Raw genomic sequence first — 19,380 nt, forward strand, 5'->3', positions numbered from 1 at the left:
CATGCTCCAACAGATCAGGTCCCTTCTGGGTAGGCGCAAGTAGAGCAGCACAACGCCTTTCATCACTGACAGTAAATAAACCTCACATCTGGGTACATCTCTATGTTCTGTTACAATTTAAAGACTTAATTTTACCATAAGGTAACTCTACACTGATCCCAGTCTGTAGTCGTCATTATTCTGTCCTCCAGACACCAAAACTATTTTGACAAAAATCTCCTCCTGTGAATACAAATCATAAGTTAACACTGAACAGTGAATTGAGAAGAAAATTCCACAAACATGACAACACTGTATGTCAGAGAAGGCCCATCCTTGCGCTGAGAGCTTTTTGTAGATGCAGCATCACTTTGCTCCTTAAGAGTCCCCGACAGATTAATAGTAATCTAATTTACAGCAGCTAATTTTCTGTTGTGAGACTGAAGTTCTCTGTTAAACGCACACTGCATGCATCAGTTTCACACATTAGCAATCCCATATGCAGTTTGGATCTTCAGCTGGTACACTTTAATTTATTTCTGTCAATGCACACATGAGTCTTTCTGTCAAAACTAGTGATGGGAAGCATGGCTCTTTTTAAAGATCAGACTCATTTGGCTTGGCTCCCTTAGGAGAATCTGCTTTTACGGCTCCCAAACGGCTCTTCATTTAGGATTGCTCTGTGCTGCATTTGACACTATTGATCAAATATTTTAGACTGATTTTAATCATATCTGTCAGACAATTTCCAGTTTGTCAACAATGATTCTTCTACTAGGTTGTGGAGTCCCACAGGGTTCTGTGCTTGGACCAACACTCTTCACATTATACATGTTTCTCTCAGGCTATATTATTAGCAAACACTATGGAAATTAACCCCTTCATTTAATTAAAGCATGGAACAGGCTGTCTCTCCATCAGCTTTTGTCTATGTTTCTGCCTATTGTGTAGTATGTTGTGCCTATGGCCTCTCATAACCCTATGTTTATGCTGCTGTCATTTTCACAGCAATTCCCCGAATTCCCTGCTGCCACACGGTGAGTCCGGCAGACTGAGATTAGCCGGGGTTGCCCATCTCTAAACCGTAGGTGGAGTCTGATGTTTTGCTTTAGTGGTTCACACACTAAGAGGATTTACTCAGAATGGAAGGGATTTGTATATAAAAGGAGCTCCTCTACAGGAGGAGGCTTCTGAGGGAAAAAGATGCTTTTATATGTTTGTTATTATTCTCCTTATTTAATTAAAGCAGTCATATGCTTAAAAAGTTTGTAATTTGGGCAACATAAAAGTACTGTTTATTGTGACTTCTGTTAAGAAATCACAGAAATATTTATGAGCCATTTCATGATTTCATTGTTTTAGTGTTACATGGTACAAGCTTTTCAGTCAGTCTGACTGAGGTGTTTATATGATGCTTTCTTTACTCTGCCTCCTCCTCCTCCTCCCCCTTCCTTCATCCCCTGGTGGGAGGTGTGGAGTGGATGAACAGAAGAAACTCCTCTGCAGCAGAGGAAGAAAGATTTTGTCCTCGGTGAAACATAGATGTCATATTCTGAAGTAAATTGTGACTAAACAGAAAAAACAATAGACTGACATTAACTCCTTCGTAGTGGGACACATATATTGGAAGAGGAGTCTGAAGTCTGTCTGATGCAAGGAAAGAAGAACAAATAAGCGGCACCATGGGATTAATTCAGGACACATCCTGACTTCTCCTTACTGCCTGGACTGCTCTTCATCATCACTCACCTTCATGTAAGTTCACACACACAAACACAAACACACAGGCACACATATATTTATAATGTGTTAATGTATGTTTCTATGCAGAGACGGAAACCATCTCTGAGTCTTTAGCTTAACAAGTCACATCAGGTCTAATTTTAGCTGACGTAATCTGGGAGAAAAGGGATTTGAGTTAACAGGAGAACCATGCTAAGCTAATGAGACTAAACACGTGCTGTTTTTGTGCCTGCCCTTAAATGCATTGGAAGTATACACAGAAAATCTGCAGAATCTGCCTTTCAGTTGGTACAAACATCAGAAATGAATCATTTACATTTAAAAACTCATTGAACAGTACTTGGTTTGTTCTGTAGATTCAAACTTCCATCAGATGTACCTATTCACTGATATTGGTAAAAAAAAAAAAAAAAAAACATCTATAATTCATGGCTGTATTTTTGCTACAGCTATTGTATTTTGCTCCACTTCTGCAGGCTGATGGATGCCAAAGATCAGACACCACCAGTGGGGATAGGACCGCTGTCCAGGTGAGTCTTATTAAAGACTTTCTCCTTAAATGCCATTCAGACATTTGTGTGTACATTCACAGAAGTCACGATACTGCATATAGTATGCTGGAAGCCCCATTAAACTGGTTAAATGTGGTTTTATCTATTTTCCCTGAAGAAATTATACAATAGGTCTAGAATCTACATTCACAGAAGTGATAGAAGCCCCATTAAACTGGTTAAATGTGGTTTTACTTTATTTAAACAAAATCCTGCTGCAGATTTTTGTTTTCTTTCAACCTATTGTCCCAGGTTGTCACACATGATGCACTTGGGGAGGGCCAGCGTTGGCCATGCAGAGTCCAGTCTCGGGGACATGGGCAACAGGAGCAGGTGAGCTAGCTGCACATCTACAAACAATTCCCAGTTCTCAAACTGGTGAAGGACACTGCAATGAGTGAGAAAATTACAGCAACGTGACAGGTGTAATGGGGAAATGTGATCCTATACTAACAGCAAATGTAGATCAAAACTCCTAGAGGAGTTCTGCAGCACACTCTAGTGTGTTTGTTGTGCATTACCTTCATAACAGATGCCAAAGAATAATGCCCGCACTATGAAATGCTGTATGTCATGTGCCCTTTGTAGTGACAGCAGGTGGCCCCTGGGTGCACACAACACAAACAACTGCAACAACAATGACGGGTAAGAGGACTTATGCGTACTCTCATGCTACTAAGTTTGACTGATATATAGATAGTGGGCATTCTGATCCAGAAGATTTGTGTGCTATAGACAAGAGAGGAGGCAATTGATTTACCTCACCTCTGTTTACAAACAACTACAGTAAAAAAGACGAAAAGAAAAATGACAAGAAGGATGAGAAGAAAGATGACAAGAAGGATGACAAGAAGGACGACAAGAAGGATGACAAGAAGGACGACAAGAAGGAAGACAAGAAGGACGATAAGAAAGATGACAAAAAGGATGACAAGAAAGACGACAAGAAAGATGACAAGAAGGATGATAAAAAGAAGGAAGAACCGTAAGTACTACACGTCAGGATTACACCCTAAGGTCAGATGTGTCCATGTGATCTGCAGTGGAAAGAGAATAACAAGATATGATACGATGCGATTCAATACGATGCGATATTTATCGCACAGTAGTATATTCAGAGTTGCATCAGCATACAGTATAAAGGACAGTGCACAAGACATAAAAAAATAGATAAAAAAAATATGAAACATGAAATACAATAGACCTTATACATATGTGGTCTACTAGGAGGAGGTCTTGCAGACTTGCAGACTTGTGCTCCCTCACACAGCGTGGGTGAAGGGGTCAACTGACAAAGGAGCTGTCCAGTGCTGTTACAGCGCCATGAAGGGGGTGAGATTGGGATCAGTACCTTACTTTGCTGAGTGTTTACATGCTTTACACACTTTTCCTCATTCAGAAAGGAGGTGTGGATCATGGACCCTGCAACAGATCTGTACTACTACTGGCTGTGCACAATATCTGTCCCGGTGTTCTATAACCTGATGTTCCTGGTGGCCAGGTCTGCATTTGTGACATTTATATTTCCTCTTTAGCTTACTGTTGTCTCCAAAGTATATTCATGGTTCTGCTTCCATGTAGGGCTTGTTTCAATGAACTGCAGTATTCAAATACAACACTGTGGCTGGTTTTGGACTACATGTCAGATGTCCTGTACTACATGGACACATTTGTGAGAGCCAGGACAGGTGAGTGTCAAGTTTTTATTGCAGAAAAGCCTTAAGAAATCATAATGCTTATCATGTTCTAATGTGTCTACAGGTTTTCTTGAGCAAGGACTGCTTGTGAAGGATGATAAGGTCCTGAAAGAAAAGTACATGAAGACACGACAGTTCAGATTAGACGTCATATCAATACTTCCCACGGATATTATATTCTTCCAAATTGGAATCAATAACCCAGAGTGGAGGTTCAATCGTCTCTTTAGGTTAGCTCGTCTCTTTGAGTTCTTTGACCGGACTGAAACTCGAACCAATTTTCCAAACATTTTCCGAATTGGTAATCTGGTACTTTACATCATTATCATTATCCACTGGAATGCTTGTTTGTACTTTGCTGTCTCAAAGGTTCTTGGCTTTGGTTCCGACACCTGGGTGTATCCAAGCCTAGATAATCCTAAGTATTCTCGCCTAGCCAGACAATATATCTACTGTTTTTACTGGTCCACTCTGACCTTGACCACTATTGGTGAGACTCCACCCCCAGTCCGAGACATTGAATACTTCTTTGTGGTAGTTGACTTCCTCACTGGAGTCCTGATTTTTGCTACAATTGTAGGTAATGTCGGTGCGATGATATCCAACATGAATGCCGCGCGTGTAGAGTTCCAGGCAAAAATCGACTCTATCAAGCAGTACATGCAATTTCGTAAGGTTACCAAAGACTTGGAGGTGAGAGTGGTGAAGTGGTTTGACTACCTGTGGACGGAGGAAAAAACCTGCGATGAGAAGCAGGTGCTGAAGAATCTGCCAGATAAGCTGAAGGCTGAGATTGCTATTAATGTGCATCTGGAGACCCTGAGAAAAGTGCGCATTTTTCAAGACTGCGAAGCAGGTTTGCTCGTTGAGTTGGTCCTGAAGCTCCAGCCTCAAGTATTTAGTCCGGGTGACTACATCTGTAAGAAGGGTGACATTGGCAGGGAAATGTACATCATCAAAGAAGGGAAGCTGGCTGTAGTAGCAGATGATGGAATTACCCAGTTTGTGGTCCTAAGTGATGGGGCATATTTTGGAGAAATCAGCATCCTTGGGATCAAAGGCAGCAAGGCAGGAAACCGAAGAACAGCCAATATCCGAAGCGTGGGCTACTCCGATCTGTTTGCTCTGTCCAAAGATGATCTGATGGAAGCACTCATAGAGTATCCTGATGCCAAATACGCTCTGGAGGAGAAAGGAAGGGCCATCCTGATGAAAGATAATCTCATAGATGAGTCACTGGTCAATGCTGCTGATGCCAAAGACATCGAGGACAAAGTCAACCAAGTCGAAGCCAATTTGGAAATCATGACAGTCAAATTCCGAAAGCTGAAGGATCAGTATGAATCCTCCCAACGTAAACTCAAGCAGCGGCTTAGTAATTTATCAAATCAGGTCCGAAGCCTCAGAGTAGACGAGTAGTTTCCTACTGCCAGGCTGCTGTCACACTTCCTCTTCCTAGGGATGTAAATGGCTTATAACCCAAAGCTGGACACTGTCTCTATTCATTGTTTCATCATACATATACCTCAAATAATAAGGTCACTTATTCACTTCCGTGAATTCACTTTTGTTTCTGTATCCAACATACTCTATATTCTTTATTCAGAACGCAGAATTTCCAAAACAGCAATAAATGAAGTTGAATATATGTGTATGAGATTCTTCAGCTTTTGACTTAGGAGAAAATGTATCTCTGATTTGTGTCACGTTGGTGGGGAAGTTATGCCAGGCAGAAGAGGCACAATTATACACATGAAATCAGTTTGAACTATTATTATTATTTTTTTGTTTTTGTTACAGAAAAAGTGTGGAGTATTATTCCAGAAAACACTTGACTGAAGAGAGATTTCAACGTAGCCATAAGATTAGCCACAAGTATTTATAAAGATTAAACACTATAACTCTAATGCTAATGTGGTTGTTCTCATAACACTGGTTTTGACGACCATTATTTCTTATCTAACACTATTTTTACCAATGTGACACATGATTAACTGTACATACCATTAAGAATTGTGAGGCTTCTTACAATATACTCCGTTGACAATTTATTAATTTGTAATATTTTTACGATTTAAAGAACACTGTAATTGTGGGTGGTAACTTTATTACACACAATAAAATCTTCTATCTGAAAAGGGCCCTGATTTATGGTCCTTGGCTTTGCCTATTACATAATATTAAATATCTCGGGACACATCTGAAGCAGATCAAACTTCTTCGTTAATATGTCTGTGGCTTTCTTTTTTACAGAAATATTTACATTTTCCAAATATACAGCACTGTGCAAACATTTTAGGCACTAAAAGTAAAGTAAGGCTATTTCAAAAGGAATGCTATCATTAAGTTTTATGAGAACAGGTTTAGTTTTCTGTTGAGAACCAAACTGGTTCTCTGTAGGCTGCACTTTGAGTTGCCTTGTTACTCATTTGTACACTAGGTCTGATTGGGAGCGCAAACTCCACACCCTAGTCCATCGGTTGGCTAAAGCTTGGCACAAACCCTCTTTTGTAAACTGTTTAGCATGTTAGCATGTTTCCAGGCAGAGCCTGTGAAGTTCTGCTGAAACTCAGCTAATGCCTGTAATGACATTAAACGTTCAGTTCATTTTGAAGAGCAAGGGTACTCACATTTGGCTTGGTATTTTCATAGGCTAATATAAACCTACTTGTGACAAAGATGCTGTCATGATTCCTGTTGTGATCTGAATGATACTTACTGAGAGCCAGTATTTTAGGTTCTGAATTGGCTTTAGCGCTGATGAAACGCTGGAATGTCTTTTAATTTACTTAGACTAGACAGACTTTAATGATCCACAAGGGAAATGAAAGAAGATGAGCTGTTAATCCATTACCACATATCACCTTCTATCATATAGCATGCTAGATCTAGAGAAAATGTATCTAATACTATCATCTCCTGCTCTCCTTGTTTTTGCTGTCTCTCTATCTGGACACCCTCAAGCAAATTAACTACTACTACTACTACTACTACTACAAATCCCCTAAACAAGAACCAAACTTACCATGAAAATCTATTAGGAGCTGTGATTTGCCAAATGGGCTGACCATGCAGGGTTGCCAATCTTCAGTTTCAGGTGCTTTTACATTTGTTATTTTTAACAGCTATTCAGAATTTCTCTTACACCTGCATGACATTCATGTCACCATCAGCATTGTCTCTGTCTGAGCATTAAACTCACTTGAGATGCATTAAATTTACTACTGACTCTTGTCAAAGTGACAAGTGGTTTATTAACGAGTTAGCTCTAAGAGACAATTCTTTGTAGCGAATAAGAAGAACAGATTCTCGTTGGGTAGAGCCCAATCTTTAGCTGCTTCCAGTGAGCTCTGCTGAGAATCCATGAAGCGCTGAACTTAGTTTTGACAGAATAGGATCATACCATTTTGTGAAAGGAGGAAGCAGGGCTACTTGTTTTTGACATGCTGGCAAACGACTTAATTTGATTTGTTTGCTGTGGTTCTGTGTTCAATTGTTGATTAAAATATTATAACTGTGATATTTGTATGCATTTGTTTTATTACAAAAAAAATGCTTACAAACACACAAACCATTCGAAATTGCTAAATCCTGCTAAAATTAAAAGGCTCAGAGTACAACTAAATGAAGAGTCATTTGGGAGCTGTAAGAGCCGACTTGTTGAAAAGAGCTGAACCTGCCATCACAAAGGTTTTAATGATTTAATGTCCAGAGTTTGATGGTCTTGGAGCGGTCAGGAGAAATTGTTAATTCTGACCAGAATGAGTTGTAATATGTGTGTTTACAGAGTGATCAAAATTGCATTGACTGGAACCAGTGGACACAGGTGAACCTGCAGACTCAAAATCAGCATTATAAGGCAATACAAGTTGGAAAAATCTCATCTTTATTTAGCATGTTTTACACAACACTGAATACTTTCAGCCTTTCATCAGTTTTAATCTAGAATTTTACGGTTGCATCGCACAACTGATCAAAATTGCTTCCCTTTCTAAGACCAAGTCAACCTCCACCTTACCCCTCACCAGGCTCTAGAACTCTTTCACTTGTCCAGATGAGCAACGTCTTCAGCATTACAAAACAGAGGTACAGATAACATTTAACAGCTGGCACCAGACCTGGGCTCAATAACTGCTGGAGGTGATGTTTCCCCTTATTTTTACCTTCCACATGACTTGAGGTTTACTGCAGTATAACAATGCCAAATATACTGTAGGGATCGGGCAGCACAGTCCAGTATGGTCACATTTTAAGACTCCACTGAAGGCTAAACAAGTGAAAGGCATTCTTCAACATGATTTTGCCCAGGTCTGACTGAAACCATGTAGGTGAGAAAAAGAAAGTACGGAAAACAAACAGTGGCTCAGGGTTGTCATGTATTTCTGCAGTGCAAGCACCGTTGGTTTAGTGTATCTTGTCAAAACCATCACAGTCATAGACGCCAAGCAGCGTTTCATCTACTCAGATGCTCTTCTTCAAGATGCATCACTACAACAGCAGCCACAGATTTAGTCTCCTACCAACAACCACCTCTGAAGTGCATACAAAAACATAAAACATCTGCTCTTAAGAGCCTCAGCAGACTACTGGGAGATGGTCCCTAGCATCAGATGTGAATGTTCTCTGACCAGTCCCAGTGGATGCTGCGAGGAGCTTGTTCTGAGGCAAACTGCTAATATTCTGTTCAGTGGTCAAGTAGCCCATTCACACTTGCTTCCAGAGACCGTCTTTGAAAAAAGACAAGACAGTTTCCATGACTGAAGTACCACAGATCCAAATGATGATTCTTGAGTCAGCTTCATTTAGTAGATATGGGATGAGGTTGACATCTGTGCTACGGCATTTAACATCAAATCACTAGTGTGCGTGAGCTCATCCACGGTCTACTCAAATCATCTAAGCCAGTTAAAAAAAAAAAAAAAAAAAAAAAAAAAAAGAGTTAAAGGATCATCAAGCTTGTTTTAGGAAGTAATTGGGTGTATATTCCATACACTTTGAATTAACCTTTGGCTTCTACATATTTATGTCCAGCATGAAAATCTTTTGAGATGTGACTTGACGGCAACCGCATAATCCGTCATGATGCCCGTAATGTCTACTTTGATTTTCGGTAACAGGACATGAAATGAAGTTCATGAAATGTCTGACATTTACAGTTTTGCATTTTCATGTTCCAATAGGTGGTGTTGAACAGAATATGTGAAATCTACAACCGACTGTGCCAAAGTGAGAATTTGCTGCACTGAAAAAGGTAATCTAGAAATTAGGTACATTCCTTATGATTGCAGTGGATTCAGCTGATATTAAAATTTGAACAGAAAGGGCCTTTTTGGACTTTTTGTTTGTCACAAATTACACAGTAGCCACCCTGCAAGATGCCAGGCGACAGCATTCGTGTCATACATGAATTTTGTACCACATGTACGTCCAAGGCGTGTTTGTCCTAGCTTATGACAGAAACTGGACACTGCTTGCCTTTCTTTGTATGTTACATTACAAGATTCAATGTTGTTTTTGGAAAACAGATCAGTATATCAGTGAGAGATCGGACCTCCCTACAGTCTTGGGATGGGGGTTAGGGGCACGGATGGATGGGAATTTATCACAGGGATTGTCTGAGCCTAGACTGCAGCTTCATATTGCAGAAAAGGACAAAAAGTACCAAGGCTTTGAATGCCACAATGCGAAAGTCTTAGCACATGGTCGTCCTCTTGACTCGAGGTGTTGAGGTTCCAGAAAAAACTGGGCTTATATTTAAACAATGTGATCCACCTATTCATCCAAGACAGAGTTACTGGTGTTTTTACCTATCAGCTGACTGTTAAGGCTTGCACCAGAGAACTTTCGTCTACTTCTTCTGAGACAGATGCGTGCATCCTCCAATGACATTATTGTAGTTCCAACTGCACCGATATATATACATGTATATATATATATATATATATATATATATATATATATATATATATATATATATATATATATATATATAAATACTGTTTTTATTTAGAATCGTCAACACAGGAAGACAAGGAAATAAAATGCTTCAAACGATCATGGCAACCTGCGGCCAAAAAACAAACATTCTGAAAATGTCTAAGTGCACTTACACAGCTCTGACAAGGTTTTAATCTAACCTGCGGTGTTTCCCCCTGAAAAATAAAAATAAAAAATAAAAAGGCCCAAAAAACAAAAAGGAAGTACAGCTAGTTGATGATGTGCCACTTTTGGACCAGATGACGGTAATTTTCAAAAGGCTTACCTTGATCAAAATGGACTTGTGAAAACAATAAGCAATGGTCGTGAGTGGAATGGTTGGAGAAAGCTCTCTCTCTTCAGTGGAGAATACAATAATTTGTAGTACAGATTACTCTAACTAGATTCTCAGTCAACAGTCTGTGGACAAGAGTTCAGGGTTACTTTAACACGTTTTGCTCAACAAACTGGGTTTATATTAACTTGTTAATGCATCATCCCAAATTTACACAGTTTAATATGAATCCTCCCCCTTTCCCTAAGAGTAGGAAGGCTGTCACAACAGGCAGACATGACAATTAACTCATTTTAACCTTTAAAATAAATAACAAGGAAAATGACCCTCTCTGTACAAAGAAAAAAAGACAGGGAGGCTGCGGCACATTAACATAATGTGGAATTAGGAGTGGGTACTTCAGGTCTCTGTGCTTACACTGACTGATTTGGGATGATGCAGGCACAGTAGCAGAGCTACTAGAGCGCTCTATTAGGACCATCTGTCCGCTTATATTATTAACTTTGCTTTGACTCCAAACATACTCTGGTTTGTCTTTTTGTCACCTTTCCGATTTGTGTCTAATAAACGAAGGTCGGGGCAGGGGTTTGATGGGCTTTCAGAGAAGGAGTCTTTTTTTTTTTTTGAAGCAGGGCTCAGAGCATGCCAAACCCTTTGGCATAGGTGATGGCTTTCAGCAGTCTCTCCCTCAGCTTATCCTTGCTGCTGTACTCGGGCAGCAGCAGCACATTAAAGCAAGTGTGAGACGTTGGTAACCTGCAAAAACCACACAACACAGAATGGTAGATATGTATCAGAATGTGTTAAAATGACTTCCTGAAAGTAGACAAAGAGAACCCAATCTAACAAATAAAACTGAGACAATATAGTGGTGCATTTATAAAAGGAAATTCATTATTTGTACATAAATTTGTACATATCTTACGCAAAGTCTTGTTTTCAGTATCTGCTGTGAGCCCCTTGTGCAGGATTTACAGCAAATGAATGTTTCTGGTCAACTGCTATCAGTCGACTACAGCACCTTGAAAGAATTTAAGCCCATTCCACAGAGACGCTGGTGGGTTTCCTCACATGAACTGCTTGTTTCAGGTCCTTCCACAACATTTCTATTAGATTAAGGTCAAGACTTAATCGAACGACTTGTGGTCTTGGGCTCATGTCTTCTGTCTTAAGATCCAGCTTTCAGACAGGTGTCCTGACATTTTCTTTTATAACTCTCTGGTATAATTCCCAATTCACTGGTCCGTCAGTGGTAGCATGACGTCCTGGCCCAGACGCAGCAAAACAAGCCCAAACAAGAACATTACTACCCCCATCCTTCGACAGTCGTCTTAAGTCCCATTTGTTCACAATGGTCTGCTTCACTTGCATTGAGAGCTTGTTTCAAATCAAGTCGTGGATTCACATTAACAGTTGCCAAATGGAAATGTCACAATTAAGTACTTAAGTTGCTCAATTAAGGATGGAAAAAAAAAAACAAACACCACACCTGCTCATGAAACAGTTTAAACCCTCAACTTAACGCTTGTTGCCTGCTCAAGACTGACATTATAGCCAGCAGGGCAGCTCACCTGTCCGTATCAGGCCCGTTCTTGGCGATGATCATCTTCAGTTTGCCCAGCCCACCTACAGGTGCTCTGTCAGTGCCAGTGGTAAACTGCAGAAAGAGGCGCTTCTGCTCCTCACCAAACGAGTGCAACGTCTCCCAGAACTCTCTAAAATGCAACAAAAGTGAGAACCCATTCAATAGAGGCAATATAATCATTACTAGTCGTTTTGTTATTAACATCCAGTTGTATATTTGCTGCATGTGTTTTACTTGGGGCGTGTGTCAAAAGTTTAATTTTTAACCACAGTTTGCTGTGGTACAGTCAATGGTCAAACTTGTACTTATAGGCCCTTTCCTGCGTCTGTCCCCCCTTCTCTGCCTCCATTTCCTGTCCTCTCACCTTGACTTTCAATAAGGCTAAAATGCCAAAAAAAATAAAATTAATAAATACTAAACTTGTACTTATAGACCCCTTTTGTGTTAGATATAGATGTAGATAGATAGATATAGAAGTCTATATCTATGTCCTCTAAGTATTCTACCATAAGCTAACTTTCTAGTATGAGCTAGCAAATACTATTTTGTGAACACACATACCAACATTTTTGGTGATCACCTCAGTCCAATTTTTAAGTTTTGTTGTTTTAACCTCACTGCATGATGTAGGGGAACCAATTCCAGGTCACTGATGTCCTGGACATACAGTACCTCCCAATAAACACACTTTCTTACTTGATAATTCGGGACTCTCTGTTATAGCCACCGTCGTATTCTGTTGTTTCTTCAAGTGCTAGGAAGTCCAGGTTCTGTAATGCAGGACAAAGATAAAACATGAAGGGAAATGAAGCACTTTTAAACAAATTTAAATTACTTTGTAGCGTATTCAGATGTCTATTAACAACTCTCACCCGGCTTCCACAAATCAACAATTCAATTTCCTCTGGTCTGAACAGGTATTTGAGCGGTGACTCGTTGGTGACCATGTGGAAACCTCTCCTGAAAGCTTTGAACTGCTTCTCCACACTTTTGTTCAGCATGTACTCTGAATACTGTGCAACAAACTCCTGTAAAAGAACCAAGACAAAACACCAGGAACAATTAGCATTTATTTAATCACAAAATCTTTAGGCAAATTTTTTTATTTTTAAAAGAAACGTGTGGTATCCAAGCAGGTGCTGAATAAGGTTAACAGCATTCTCAATTTCCATCAATCAAGTCCATCAATGTGAAACTGCATTAAGTCCTTTCACACTTCAACTACCCCAAACTTTTCTGTTAATTATTGATGTATGTTGATATAAGAGGAGGCACAAGTGGTAAAGACACATATTTCCTGAATCACCAAAGTCACCAATGTTTGTTTACCTTTATTTCCGGAGGTTACGGTGCATATTGAAACTTCCAGGGTTGGAGTAAAAGTAATAATAATAACCTTTGTACAACATCAGGGCTGAGATCAAAATAAATAATAACTTCACGTGTGTGCTCAAGTTATGACACAAACCTAAAGCTGATCAGATGTGGTCAGATAGTCCAGATCGGATCTTAATGAAAGGTCTAAACAAGCCCATTGATTCCTGACCTAGCACTTCCAGTAAAACTAACTCTTCACCATTCTAAATTAATGGGCTGGTGCAGCCTATATCCTATTCTAACATTTGTACTGATTTAGAACTGTATTGATTGTTCCATGTATTACTTAATACATCAAGTGTTACCAGGGATATCAAATTACAGCTTGTGAAAAAAAGAAAGAATATTTTTATCCACTAATGAAAATATAAGTTAGAAGTGTTATTTCTTTGTGTGGTAAAGTGATGATGGTATAAGCAGGGAAACAAGTTTAGATTCTGACCCCAGCATCCTCCAACAAGGGAGGGACAACTGGCCAGGCATTATCCCTTACATATGAAAATTATTTTTCATGAATCTGCACTGATAATGAGCACATGCATTGACAGCAGGAATGTGGGACAGTTTGCTCACCTTTCTGTTTTCATTCGTGACTGGAATTTTGTCCCCGTTTTCCCTTAAATCGTACATCAGAGGGTTTCCAAACAGGTCGGTCTGGGAAATCTGGAAAGTGATCATCATGTCCTCTTCCACACAGCCCTCGTACTCCAGCAGCTCCTTCAAACTCTGATACAAAATCTTTCCAAGACAGTTGGCACATGTCAGATATCACATTCAGGTGAAAAGGAATTACACCATTTTCTGAATTAATGCTTACCGGATTGGCATCAGCCAAGTCCCTGAAAGTTCCTTTCTTGCCCATTAACTTCCTGTAGACCACCATGGGAAAGTGAACATCCAGGATACAGTTATTGTAGATGGCCAAACCGAGAACAATGCCAATTAGAGTGTACTGGCCCTCATTTTCAAACGATGACGGGTTGAACCAAAACAGTTTGGTGCGCTCGTCGTATGTGAACATGCCTGTGGGAAGAGAAACAGGTCAAATAATCACCACATTAAGCACCTTCTTGGCCATCTCTGCTGCTCATATCCATTCACAAGAGTTACATAACACATACTACAACATAAATCACAGCTGTTCCATTTTCTTACCAATATCTGGGTTGAATATCTCCTCCACCACCAGCTGAAAAAACTCCTTGGAGACACCTCCTTCATCAACACCTTGCTCTCCTTCAAACTCCACATACAGTTGCTTCTTCAAGTCTGCAGGATTCTCCATTGCTATCATTTCCAGCTAAGGACAGACAACAGAGTAGATTAATGCAATCTTCAGAAAACAAAAGTTACTATTAAAAGGGCAGCATGTGTTGAACTTGTCCTCACATACCCTGACCAGAGCATCATCAATGATGTGGTCTCTGCGCACTTTGAGCCTCAGGTAAGGGTTGAGCTGCTGACCCTGCACCAAGCTGTAGAGCACAGTGATGCGGCGCTCACTGTACATGCGAATGCGGTTGTCGTAGTACAGCCCCAAGTTCTTTGTAACGGCATTCAAGATGAATGGGCAGGTCATGAAGGAGAACTTGTTTTCAGTTTCAACCTTGAAGAAAGTGTAGTCCTTGTCCATCTCCAAGACCTCATTAAGAGGCTCATTGACAAACTCTTCAAAGGCGATGAGTGGTCGCCGGCAATCATTAGTGCGGATTCCCAACTCTGTTTCCAGTGGGTCCACCCGAGGGCCCTTCTTGTTCCGCCGTTCCTCGCCCAGCAACTCCTGGAGGGTGAGTTCGCTGGACTCTGGAATGGGTTCCTCATCTTCTTCCTCGTTGTGTTCAGTGTCAAGGTCGCCACCCAGCACATTTGCATAGTAGACGATCTTCAAGCACTTGGTGGCCGCCACTACTGCATCATCGTCATTGACAAGGTTGCGGCTATTGAACTCATTGCTGATCACCTTGTAGGTGATCAGCTGCTGGAAGGTCTCCACCATGCGCCGGATCTGATCGGCGCTGTAGTGCGACCACAGGCGTGCCAGCTTGGCCTGTGCCGTCAGTGGGAGTTTGCTCATAGCCTTGCAGAACTGTGGGAGAGCGATCTCCAGGTACTCTGGACTGTGAAGGTTACAGTTTTCCATAACTATAACAAATAGGTTCAGGTAGTTTGGATCTCGTGAATACACATTATGATACGTCAGGTCACACTCTACATTAGGTGAGAGGTAGACCAGTGCATTCAAGAAGGCGGCTTCTATCTTTTCATTGGACAAGAGGCGCTTGTAGACCCGCCGCACGGCTTCAATGTCCACTGACACCTCATCCGGGGCCAGTTTTTGAACATCGTTTTCTCCTGAGGAACACTCTCCCAGTCTAGACGATGATGAGGAGGAGGTGGGTGAGTCCTCCTCCATAGCTGTACCAGAGCAGGCAGCTGCCTCCTTCTCATCCTCATCCTTATCTTCGTCCTTACCTTGGAGGGACTTGAGCTCCTCCTTCGTATGAGGTTTCGATTTGCGGAAGCTCTGCACCAGACCATCGGCACTGGAGAAAACACGACCAATCACCCTGATCAGAGGAGAGTAATCCTCCTTCTCTCCGCAGATGTCCAAGATTTCATACACTTTCTCCTCTGTCAGGTAATTTACATCTAGACACAGAATAAAACATGACACGATTCAAACAAAAGAAGAACTTATGCAATAGACACTGATAAAAACTGCATATTTACCTAATTCGTTCACAAACAACATGTGAATTCTGAATATCTTACATCGACTGACCTTTGAAATTGTCTCGTACAGAGTGGACACCCTTATTGTTCATCTTGCTGTTACTACAGGCTGAGTTGCTGTGAGTACTTTCCAGGTAGGCAGAGGCCGTGCCTTTCTTCGAGGGATGAGGGTCACATAACTTGGCGTTGACCTTGTAGAGCTCGAGGGCCTTGACTGCCGCTGCATTGTTGTCCATGCGGTTGAAGCCGACCGATGAGGCACACCACGAGTTGGAGCAAGACTCATTCCCACAGCCCTCTGTTAACTGGTGGTAATAGCGCTCTATTAGATGTTTGGCAGCTGCTCGCTTCCTATGCTCAGAGGTGAGGCAAAACAAGGTACAAGTACTGCGTGAATCCAGTGTATTCATCATGACGGCACTAAAGAGTGTTTACACTTGGCATTTTCAAGCATTTCCATACTATTGAGTGACTGAAATATAAAAGCTTCAAGAATAACAAAGTGAAATACACCGATCAGGCATAACATTGTGACCATTTTCCTAATATTGTGTAGGTCCCCCATGGGTCTCCAAAACAGTTGTGACTTATCAGAGAATGGACATGTGCCTTCTGAGGATGTCCAACAGAATGTTGTTAGTGGCTGCCTCTGAGTCCGATGATTTGAGAGGAAGAGCCTCTGCGGAATATGTTTGTTAATCCTACAGACACTTGGTCAGTTTGGGATCTAGGGAATTTGAAGGCCAGATCAACACTTTTTGTTTTTTTTTTCGTGTGTCCTGCTGAAGACGGCTGCAGCCATCAAGGAGTGTCATTGCTATGGGTTGATCTAGGTGAGTGGTACATGCAACATCCACACTACTGCCCAAACCAAAAGTTTCCCATTGTCACACGATGGTCAGTGTTACTTCAGTAAATGTTGCAGCGGATCAGTGTAAATCACTTTGCTGCGGTTAAATCTAAACAACTGCAGCAACTTCCAAATAAGATGAGAATGGAATAGAGTCCTTCTGACACTGGAAGTCAATACCAATATAGAATTTTGGAAGAGAGCGTTAAATAAATCTGTATGAATTTAAAACAAACTGCAACCAATATCTCAGCACTCAAATCTCAGAAACACATATCCTTGTGATGTATGTACATGTTATTACACATATAGACGCGTAAAAGGAAGGAAATCTAAAATGAGAACAAACAAAAACAATGGTGACCTAGGCTACAGATGCAGAGGCATAGATTTAAAATGCATTCTTGTAGAAAAGCAATGAGTTTGACTTACATTCGGCTTGCTTCTGGGTTTTCTGTTTCAGGCTCCTCGTATTCTCTAATTTTACAAAAAACAGTAATACAAAAAAAAAAAGGTCATGAGGTGCATAATATTATAGGTGCCTGGGTTGCAGGAAGAAGTCTGCGGCAATATCTGATAATATTTAAACGCTGTGTTTTATTCAGAAATGATAAGAAATGACATGCTAGTTAAAATAGAACAACAGAAAAGATGCATTGTAGCTGGAAGCACCCAAGTTACCCTACGATGACTAAGGGCGCAATAAGTATAATCTTCTAACTATACAGTTTATATGCATATCCTATTAATGGTAACAAAAGGCTGCGTTCAAAATCCAATACTCAAGTCTTACATGCTAGCCAAGAAGCAGAAATGTCAGCGACCGGGACATTCTGACGGTGCCTAAACCAGCTAATAACTACTGCATAACTGACGTTTCCAAAAAAAAAAAAAAATGTATGTTGTTGGAAAGCTGTCGAATCTTCTCAGGCCCTTTGCCTAAATATCGTTACTGGAATTGCAAATTGTTAGCATTCAACGAGCCACCAACAACTGCTAGCTAGGTTTCTCTGCTAGTGTTCCTCTTAGCATCCCCGACCTTTCCTCCTGGCGTCCCCACCTGTCGGCTCCTCTCGCGGGGCTAGTCTCGGCCTGTGGTGGCGCACACTCACAGTCCTTCTTCTCGTCGGAATTCATACGAGACTTTATCCTCAGTTGTTTGATATTCCGTTGCTGTTTGCGAATACTCAAAGTCCTCCGCGGGTTAATTGCGACTTCAGCGGCGCGATACTTTATGGATAATCAGAAGGCGACGAAGGATTTTCGACTCAAAACTTCATTCACGGCCTTCCTACTGCAGGCTCTTTCCTCAGCCTGAGGTCCGCAGCCATCTTGACTTCGGCATCAGCTCACATCCCACAATGCACTGCGTTCTACCATCAAGACCTGCTGGAACGGATCATAATGCAACAGGGAACAGGACTCATATTCAACATGATACCACGTAGCATAACCAACGAAGCTATATTATATTATATTATATTATATTATATTATATTATATTATATTATATTATATTATATTATATTATCACTGGGGGCGATTCCAGGGTCAGAGATTATGGTGGGCTTTAATGTCAAACTACTGTGTCACATATTATTTTGGATTGAACTAACCCTGCAGACTCTTAACAGGCCTTCTCTTCTCACCATAACTGTACATGTACATACACACTGTTCAACTCTTTTGTATACATATATATATACTCTTGCCATTTATTTTTTAATTTTCTATTTCCCTCAGTCTAATTTATGCTGTACGGTTGTATTTGTATGCTTTTATTACTTCTGCACTTATTAATTAATCAGTTATCTGTGCTTTTGTACAAGTGACCCGGTGAGTGGAGTCAAAATCCTTGTATGTGCACACACACTTGACCAATAAAACAGATTCTGATTCATATTCTGATTATATTCTATTATTATATTTATTTCATTATTACGAACACCTGCATCAAGATTTTAATTCAAGGTCTAATAACTGGTATCTTAAAAACTTCTCATTAAATCTTCAATTTAAATTAAGGGTTAAATTACTTACTAGTTGAGATGGAATCTAAAATACAAGTTGGTGCTTCAGATGAAGCTGTTGTTTTTGTCCATACTTGATAATCTAGTCATTAAAATTGAAATCTGCAGTATTAGATCTTGTTTCAGTTTTGTCGCATCATCAACAAAAGTGAAAGGCTGCTCAGATCTAATCAAACTTGCAGTACAGAATGGCCACAGTAAATTCAATGTACATTATTTGTCCAGAAGGGGGTACTGCAGAAGCAGTTATGCAACCAAGTCTCATATTTGACAATGACTCTTAAATAATTAATATAATATATAATAATAATAATAATAATAATAATAATAATAATAATAATAATAATAATAAATAAAGAGAAATACTGAATGGTCTGAAATCAAATTTTGAAAGGAAAGAATTTGTGGTTGCCAGTTCTTGTTAATGCAAGCACTACAGAAGGTTTTACCTGTGAGTTTAATTTACTACCCTCTTGTGACCTTAACAGACAAGAATGTCTATGTTCATGTTCTGCATAAATTAAAACACTTCAGCACTTTATACACCTACGTTAATAATAATAA

General features: G+C 40.3%; 2 protein-coding genes across 3 annotated transcripts; one reads left to right on the plus strand and one right to left on the minus strand.

Moving 5' to 3' along the window:
• Window positions 1–1,480: 1,480 nt before the first annotated feature.
• Window positions 1,481–5,618, plus strand: LOC125000842 (cyclic nucleotide-gated channel cone photoreceptor subunit alpha-like). The gene is made up of 8 exons (XM_047576536.1): window positions 1,481–1,734; window positions 2,199–2,252; window positions 2,526–2,606; window positions 2,862–2,918; window positions 3,061–3,258; window positions 3,673–3,774; window positions 3,855–3,961; window positions 4,035–5,618. Coding segments are annotated over exons 1-8 (1,956 nt in total). The 5' UTR covers window positions 1,481–1,732; the 3' UTR covers window positions 5,390–5,618.
• A 2,217-nt stretch (window positions 5,619–7,835) lies between these two features.
• LOC125000841 (ubiquitin-protein ligase E3A) lies at window positions 7,836–18,163 on the minus strand. 2 transcript variants are annotated; one of them, XM_047576534.1, is made up of 11 exons: window positions 17,847–18,163; window positions 17,219–17,263; window positions 15,986–16,287; window positions 14,597–15,852; window positions 14,359–14,503; window positions 14,021–14,226; window positions 13,777–13,941; window positions 12,699–12,854; window positions 12,523–12,596; window positions 11,813–11,956; window positions 7,836–10,997 (listed from the first exon to the last, which is right to left on the minus strand). In XM_047576534.1, the coding sequence occupies exons 1-11, from the start codon at window positions 17,921–17,923 to the stop codon at window positions 10,877–10,879; spliced, it is 2,691 nt and encodes an 896-aa protein (XP_047432490.1). In that variant the 5' UTR covers window positions 17,924–18,163; the 3' UTR covers window positions 7,836–10,876. The 2 variants fall into 2 exon arrangements, with proteins under 2 accessions (XP_047432490.1, XP_047432489.1); XM_047576533.1 differs by having other exon boundaries at window positions 17,826–18,163.
• Window positions 18,164–19,380: the final 1,217 nt, after the last annotated feature.

Source organism: Mugil cephalus, chromosome 23 (assembly GCF_022458985.1).
Source record: "Mugil cephalus isolate CIBA_MC_2020 chromosome 23, CIBA_Mcephalus_1.1, whole genome shotgun sequence".
In the NCBI taxonomy this organism is placed as follows: domain Eukaryota; kingdom Metazoa; phylum Chordata; class Actinopteri; order Mugiliformes; family Mugilidae; genus Mugil; species Mugil cephalus.